This window comes from Bison bison, unplaced genomic scaffold, assembly GCF_000754665.1.
Source record: "Bison bison bison isolate TAMUID 2011002044 unplaced genomic scaffold, Bison_UMD1.0 scf7180017864291, whole genome shotgun sequence".
NCBI classification, from domain to species: domain Eukaryota; kingdom Metazoa; phylum Chordata; class Mammalia; order Artiodactyla; family Bovidae; genus Bison; species Bison bison.
Window position 1 is genome coordinate 9,592,082 of NW_011494863.1, and position 8,854 is coordinate 9,600,935.

The 8,854-nt window shown below is 37.0% G+C and overlaps 1 protein-coding gene across 1 annotated transcript in view; it reads right to left on the reverse strand.

The window, feature by feature from the left end:
- Window positions 1-366: 366 nt before the first annotated feature.
- LOC104996285 (sperm-associated acrosin inhibitor-like) overlaps window positions 367-8,854 on the reverse strand; it is a 94,443-nt gene continuing 85,955 nt past the window's right edge. The window contains exons 2-6 of the mRNA XM_010850488.1: window positions 4,064-4,127; window positions 3,639-3,715; window positions 2,665-2,711; window positions 1,570-1,685; window positions 367-643 (exon numbers count right to left, since the gene is read on the reverse strand). Of these exons, the coding sequence (XP_010848790.1) occupies window positions 601-643; window positions 1,570-1,685; window positions 2,665-2,711; window positions 3,639-3,705 (273 nt within the window). The 5' untranslated portion in view covers window positions 3,706-3,715; window positions 4,064-4,127 and the 3' untranslated portion in view covers window positions 367-600. The remainder of the gene's footprint in view (window positions 644-1,569; window positions 1,686-2,664; window positions 2,712-3,638; window positions 3,716-4,063; window positions 4,128-8,854) is intronic.

Genomic DNA, 8,854 nt, shown 5'->3' on the forward strand with positions numbered 1-8,854 from the left:
CCACCTCATGCGAAGAGTTGACTCATTGGAAAAGACTCTGATGCTGGGAGGGATTGGGGGCAGGAGGAGAAAGGGACGACAGAGGATGAGATGGCTGGATGGCATCACTGACTCGATGGATGTGAGTCTGGGTGAACTCCGGGAGTTGGTGATGGACAGGGAGGCCTGGCGTGCTGTGATTCAGGGGGTCGCAAAGAGTCAGACACGACTGAGCGACTGAACTGACTGACTGACTGAACCCACTAATCAACCAAAAACAGAAAGGGTATTTTAATAAAGATAATATTACTTAACATTTTTTTGACTGAAATATTCATGATTACAAACCGTATTAGGTTTTCTATTATCGAACACACAATTAAGGTAGGTTTTCAATTGTCAATGTTTAATTGAAGAAAGAAAAAAGGAATCTTTTTCATTGGTGGGTTCTTAGAGTTGGAAAAATTCTCCAACAATCTACATTCTGTCTTGTGTATTACTGAAGGCTTAGTCTGGTCATCTAGGAATTTAAAGCCCTGTTTTAGAAGACTAATTGGTTGTAGAATCCATAGAAAAACAGGATTACAATAAAAGCCATAGGAATTTGTGGCTGAGGCAGAGTCAGCAACGACCCCAATGACTAAAATCAAATCTTCCATCTTCTCTGTAAAGAAAGAAAGAGAAAGAAAAATTATTTTAAAAAGTATTTAAAATTGCCTGACTATTGCACTAAGTGCTTCTCCATGAGGAGACTCTGACTGTGACAGAGCTAGGAGGGCTGTGCTCCGTAAGCAGCAGGGCCCCTTCCAGGCCCCTACTCTGCACAGGTCCTCCTGACCCCCTGGGGCTACTTGACTCTTCCTACATGTTCCCTCCTGACTCAGCCTTGGAACCCACCCAGACCTCAGGAAGAGGATTAGAGATTGTATTCCTGGTTCTCTAAAAGTAGAAGCCCATCTGGGGATTCAGTGAGTAGAAACACCAGTGAGAGAAACTGAGGCAGGAAGTAGGAAGGCTGGCTGAACCTTTAGACTGGGAACACCTGCAGAGGGAAGGAGGCAGGAAGGGAGGTTAGGCTGAAGTGTCCTAGATTGCCCTGTTCTCTGAGGAAAGTTTGGAGTCTTGTCATGGAGTTCAGGGGACAAAGTGAACCATCAGAGGAGTTCCTTTCTGACATAAATTGTAATGGATTTAAATTTCTAAAGGCAGTAGAGTTTCTTGCTCAGTTATGCTCCCTGTAGCTTGGAGCTACATCATAGAGGTTATTATTCAACCTCTGGAGTTAAGAATTACATTATACTGGCCATCAGACTGCCAGTATTAAGTCAAGCAATTAAATCAAGTAAATGTAGTTGGTTTATACATGTAGGAAACATCCAGCAGGAATATACTTCAAGGTCAAATAAAAACTATTTTTATGAATGAGACTTCAGGCAAAGATACCAGTGTGTTTCTGTGGCTTTTACAGGAAAGAACAGTTATTTTCCATGTTTACTGTGCCTTGGCTATCAGAAACATGGATGTTCCTATTATTTTCTGATTTTGTCTTCATTGTTTTTGAAGAGGCAATAGTGAGTTTTTTGTTCTTACATTTTTTCACTGCAGAAAACGCATTTATTGGAGTACGTTTTGCCATTTGTTGCACAGACTGGATCCATTTCTCTGCTACAAAAATGTAATTGACGAATATATATACTACACTCTGGCTGTTAAACATAAACAGACAACATAATATTTTTCAGGTAATGAATTTCTTGAATAAAATGTTCTTTGTTCTTAATACATCATGGTATATATCAAAATGAAATATAGTCTATATTGAAGTTTAAAAATAGACACAAGTTACTCACATATAAAAAATGCTGTACAGTAGAAACCAACACAACACTGGAATGCAACTATCCCAACTATAAAAAAGTGAATTTGTTATAATTCTCCTGTTTTTCTCAATAGTTTCACTATTAGATAATCTGATACTCCCAGATTACTACTGTATATGTATTCTTTCATATATATTAGTGTTTATAAATGTGTACTTAACCATATATATATATATATATATATAATTTGGTTAGTAATGGCAGTGTTGGTAATTTACATAAATAAATAGAAGTGTGTGTATACTGACATAACCTGCTTTTTTTTTTTTAATATATAATACCTAAATTCTTATTGGAACATAGGAATGCTCATTCACTTACTTACTGCTATATGAGCTGACTTTTAGGCATGTTTAAATATATTCATCTGTTTAGTTGCTCAGAAATGTAGTTGATTTTCTTCACCTCTGTATAATATTTCACTCTGAGGTTTTATGAAAATTATTATTTTATATTCCTCCTATAAGTGGAAATTTTTTTTAGCTACTTTAATTTTAGCCTTTCTCTTTTCTAGGGTAAACAACTCTACTTTAAACACCACTTAACTGCTTTCAGATGATGGTATATAACAAAGTTTATGCCCAATAATAAAATTTTGAGTAAGGGATATTTTTACCTTGTTTGAAATGACAGATGGTTTGACTGGCTGGCAAGATTCTATTTCTTGAACTTAGTGTAATAAGGACACTTTATCTTACTTTCTGAAGAATTATTATGTGGTATTTTTTTTTGTAAAATTACCTTTTAAACTAAATAATGAAAAGTTTACCTTTTTCAATTCCCACATTAATCAATATAAACTTACAGCTTCACGCATTTCACGCATTTTTCTTGAAGATGCAAAAGAAGTTTCTGCAATCAACATACAAAAGGAAGATTAAAAACAAGATGATGAAGAGGGAAAAACAGTCTTTGATAGGATATACCCACAGCTACACACATCACCTACACAAACACAGCAAGAAATGAGGTGAGGCTACTGTGGCAGTATCAGAATAATAATTTCACAAAATAACTCCGAACCTGGAAACAGAATTCTAAATTCACCTCTCTGTGAAAAAATAACTTTAAGTATGGTTTAATAATCACCAAAACTTCCTATGGAGATACCTTTTTTCCTCATTTTTATAAATAAGATATTCTAGTCAGAGAAAAAACACCTTGCTTAGTGCAACTTAATATGCTTGTATGAAGTCACTTAATATGAATAAGTTACTTACTACTTAATTTCTTCAAACTCAGCTCGAGTATCATGAATCACTTTAATACCTCACAGCTACTCTACTCTGAAATTCATGGGTCACCTTGTGCTTTATGAAAGATAATTGGTCAGCAGATGGATCAATCAGTTCTCTCCTAACACAAATTTTGACTTTAGTGCACTCAGAGCTGGCAAGCAATGAGTAGGATTGTTGAGGAATACCAGATCTAGAGGACAGTATTACTTCCCACACTCTGCATTTAGCAACCATGAAATCCAACCTCCAAAAATGGGGAAAATTAGATAAATATCTTTAGTCCTAAATGAACAAACATCTAAATTCTACTGTTCATTCTAACCACCCTTTCTGTCTCTACCTTTCTAAGGAGGAAAATGAGAAACCAATCAACTGACGCAATTTGTGAAAAGATATTTGTAACATATCCCGTTTCATTTTGCCAGTTTAAGTATTACACACCCAGGACATCAAGCGCCTCCCTTCCTAAATGATGGTAGTTGTTTCCTGCATTTTCTATGATGTGTGAACGGCTTCATCTAGGATTGAAAAATTTACTCACCACAATAAAGAGGAAATGCCAAGCCAATGATTAAAATAGCTTTGATCCATGATGAGAAGAAAGACATTTTATCAAGTCTGTAGAAGAAATGCATAGGAATGCTCATAACACACCGGCACAGGAACAAATTACCCATTTCCAAATGAAAGTTTCTTACTTCTAAAGGAACTGACCCACTCTCCTAGATTTGTATTTATGGTGGGAATCTTGCGGCAATCCACAGGACATACAGGTGAACAGAAGGCCTCGCAGAGACTTGAGAGAAACACTAGGACAGGTCCTCTTTGCCCACTTTAAGAAAGAGAAGTTCACTCTCCAAACCCTTGGCTCAGCCCACAAGGAGCCTGGCTACATTTAAAGAAATATGCACTTTGGACGTTTAGTTTTTCCTCAGAAAATAAATAGTTGTTTCAGAAAGGACTGACCTGGAGCAGTCTTCTCCAGCGTGACACGCCAGGGCTGCCTCCAGAGCATCCCCACCTCACCTACCTGACACAGAGAAGGTGGCAGAGTGTGAGGGCTGCAGCTCCAGGGACTGCGCCCGTAGGATCTCCTCTCAACTTCCCCCAGCTGAGGAGTCTCCTTTAATGGACTGTAGGTGAGGAGCCCGGTGCAGGGACACAGATGACCCTGAGCAGACAAGACCCTGAGGTTTTTTGTGTTCTTCCTCGTAAAGATCTCACACAGATCATCTCTCAGCAGGAGTTTGGGGCAATTTTAATCGGATGAACATGTATGAGGAAGAGAGAAGGTGACAACAATGCTTTGAAACCCTAAGGTATAGAAGAGATGGGAGAGCTTTCCAAGCTCCTGAGTTGAAAACAAAGGCTCATCAAACCACAAAGAGAAGAATGAGTTTCGGGAGCTATAATTAGATACATACCTACACCCTTAGTATTTTGAAGGACACTAGAAGCCCATTAGACCCAACTGGAGATTTGATTTTCATTATACTTTTTTTTTTTTGTAGTTAAATGGAAATTTTCATAAAGCCGTAAGCACTAACATAGAGAGGTACTGTGTTCCTTTAATCAATTTTCCCCAATGAGAACATCTTGTAGGATTATAGTACAGATTCACGACCAGGAATGTTCAAAAAGCTCCCAGGTGACAGCCAGAGTAGCCAGCTTTGGGAAGTTGAGCTGGAGGACAGCATGTGAATACCAAGGAGAGCAAGAAGGCGTGGGAATACAATTGAGATCACAAGGGACAACACCCTAAACTATATGATGAATATAGTTTACAATCTTTAGTCAAGTAGGAAACCACACCGAGTTTGAAGTAGTAGGAAAAGATGTAGTATAAACTATGAAATCTGCTTCACAGCCTGAAAGTCCAGAATTCAAATGCCGTCTACCACTCAGCAACCTCGAGATAATACTCAGACTTTATAATTTACTATTTGCTAATTTTAAATGTGAGAATAATAATTTCTGTCTCAAAGATTTGTCATAAATATTAGTGATAAAATATTAAAACAGGATGAACTTGAAGTTGTGTTAGGCTTACATTTGTTACCCTACTCTAACCTGACTTTTTTTCACTGAAGAAAGCTAAGACTCAGAAAAGAACCTTTGAATACCACTATTCAAAACCCACTTAATGGGTTTTGAACAAAATCTTCTAAGTACAAAAATCTGCTAAGTACAAAATTTTTTCCTTTATTATAGTGAAGTTATGACAATGCTTCCACTAGATTTTTGAAATATTACAGAGATACCATCAGACACGTCTATGCAGATAATCCTGGCACATGACATTAGAGGAGAAATTAAACAAGTTTAGAGTTGAAGTGAATGTAAAGGCCTTGTACTGGCTTTTTTTCTCTATGTCCATTTGTTATTGGAGATTAAGAGCTGGAGACACTGCCTGTGAAACAGAACAGGTCACAAGTTTTCTAAATTATCCACTAAAGGAGTGTTAGATATATGGGTTATTTGATGCATATCTTTTCTGAAAATGCTTACATACATAAGTGTATTTATATGCATAAAGGTACAGGTGGCACCCCACTCCAGTACTCTTGCCTGGAAAATCCCATGGATGGAGGAGCCTGGTGGGCTGCAGTCCACGGGGTCGCGAAGAGTCGGACACGACTGAGCGACTTCACTTTCACTTTTCACTTTCATGCACTGGAGAAGGAAATGGCAACCCACTACAGTGTTCTTGCCTGGAGAATCCCAGGGACGGGAGAGCCTGGTGGGCTGCCGTCTATGGGGTCGCACAGAGTCGGACACAACTCAAGCGACTTAGCAGCAGCAGCAGCATACTAAAATCATACATAAATATATGCATGTGTATATATGGATATATTCATAAATGTATATATAGTTCTATATACATCTATATATTTACAAATATACTAACATATATATATATATAATAAAACATATATGTAATAGCATTATCATTAGATACAGAGACATCTATATACACATAGTATATAAATATACACATATATACACACACATATATATAAACATAAGTTATCTAAGTGAGCCCTAAATGTCATCACAAGTATTCTTAAAAAAGGGAGACTGAAGGAAATTTGATGCAGACTCACTAATAAGGTCAAAATGAAGATGGAACTAAGAGAAATTTGAAGATGCTGGCCTTAAATATGATTGATGATAGATAAGAATAGAGACAAAAATAAAATCAAGATACTTCCTTGTAACTAGTTTTTCATTTGAAAATCAATAGTATATCTTCACATAACCATATACAAATACAAATTCCTTTTAAGTTATTCTTGTTAAATACTTTTGCCAGCAATCTTGTAAGTTGCGCAGGTCACCACATGTTCATTCACCTAATTCTATATTTTAGTAGTTGCATTGTTGAGTCAAATAATCTGTGCAGATTAAATTTTAAAGATATGACCAATTTTCTCTTCAAAACTCTTACATCATCTTTCTATGGAAAAGACAGACTACAAGCATGCCTGTTTCTCTGTACCTCATTAAATGAGTGCCATCTGAAGTATTTATGTTTTCACATACACATTTAAACATATATACAAGTATAAAATGTTCATATTTGGAAGATTTTGTTTAGGAACAAAATTTCTCCATTTGGGAATAAATTAAATTTGTTTACTAATTAAGTTAATGAAGTAATAATTTCCACTTTTTTATTTTTAAGAATTTTCATCTACAAACATGGTTTAACTTCCTATTTATTTAAGTCCAGAGTATGTGAAGAAATTAATTATTCCTCTCTAATTAACACAATTCACATCTATGATCTGCAAAATGAGAAATTTGGAGATCTTTGGTGAAATCATGTTATATATAACACACAGAAATGTATCAGCTTATGTGAAATGGTGATGCGTGAACTTTGGATACCTGTCTGTTTTGTATATTTAGAATTAACTCTAGCTGGAGAATGCTGAAATATGTGCTTCTTCTCTAATATACCAAAGTTTATGGTGCTTAAGAGATCCTGTTAGATGTTCACTGAATACAAGATAGTTTAGTCTGTCTACATGGTCATAAGATCCCCCCATTCCTGCTAGAAGAAATATATATATGCATATATTCCAGGTTTATTGAATATGACAAAATAGACTACTTTGGAGATATGGCAGAATTTGGTTCCAGACTATTGCATGAAGTAAATATTGCAATGAAGTAAGTAACACAAATTTACTGGCTTCCCAATGCATGTAAAAGTTATGTTTACAGAGCCTGGCAGGCAACAGTTAAAGAGTTGGACACAACTGAAGGGATTTAGCACACACATATACATGTAACCTATAAAGTATACGGTAGCATTACATCTTAAAAACAATGTACATACCTTAATTTAAAAATACTTTATTGCTAAAAAATGCTAACCATCAACTGACAAAACAGGGCTGCAACAAACCTTCAATTATCAAAAAAAACACAGTATCTGCAAAGTACAATAAAGTAAAGCTTGGCAAAGCACTAATGAACATAGATGAAACAGTCCCCAGCAAATATTAGTGTACATAATTCAGCAGTATGTTAAAAGGATCATACAACATGATCAAGTGAGATTCATCCCAGGGATACAAGGATGATGCAATTTCTACAAATCAATCAATGTGATACACTAGGGCCTCTCTGGTAGCTTAGTTGGCAAAGAATCCGCCTACAATGCAGGAGACCCCAGTTTGATTCCTGGTCTGGGAAGAGCCACTGGAGAAGGGATACGCTACCCACTCCAGTATTCTTTGGCTTCCCTGATGGCTCAGCTGGTAAAGAATCTGTCTGCAATGTGGGAGACCTGGGTTTGATCCCTGGGTTGGGAAGATCCCCTGGAGAAGGGAAAGGTTACCCACTCCAGTATTCTGGCCTGGAGAATTCCATGAACTATATATTCAATTTCCACAAATCAATCAGTATGATACACTACAGTAAGAAATCAAGGAACAAAAGTGATAAATGATTTTATCAATAAATGAAGAAAAAGCTTTTGACAACATTCAACATTCATTTATGATTAAAAAAAAAAAACTCTCAAAAGTGACTATACAGGGAACACAATCAACATAATAAAATCAATGTATGACAGTTCAGTTCAGTTCAGTTCAGCCGCTCAGTTGTATCCGACTCTTTGCAACATCATGAATCGCAGCACGCCAGGCCTCCCTGTCCATCACCAACCCATGTCCATCGAGTTGGTGATGCCATCCAACCATCTCATCCTCTGTTGTCCCCTTCTCCTCCTGCCCTCAATCTTTCCCAACATCAGGGTCTTTTCCAATGAGTCAGCTCTTCGCATCAGGTGGCCAAAGTACTGGAGTTTCAGCTTTAGCATCATTCCTTCCAAAGAAATCCCAGGGCTGATCTCCTTCAGAATGGACTGGTTGGATCTCCTTGCAGTCCAAGAGACTCTCAAGAGTCTTCTCCAACACCACAGTTCAAAAGCATTAATTCTTCAGCACTCAGCTTTCTTTAGAGTCCAACTCTCACATACATACATGACTACTGGAAAAACCATAGCCTTGACTAGACGGACCTTTGTTGAAAAAGTAATGTCTCTGCTTTTTAATATTCTGTCTAGGTTGGTCATAACTTTCCTTCCAAGGGGTAAGTGTCTTTTAATTTCATGGCTGCAATCATCATCTGCAGTGATTTTGGAGCCCAGAAAAATAAAGTCTGACACTGTTTCCACTGTTTCCCCATCTATTTCCCATGAAGTGATGGGACCGGATGCCATGATCTTCGTTTTCTGAATGTTGA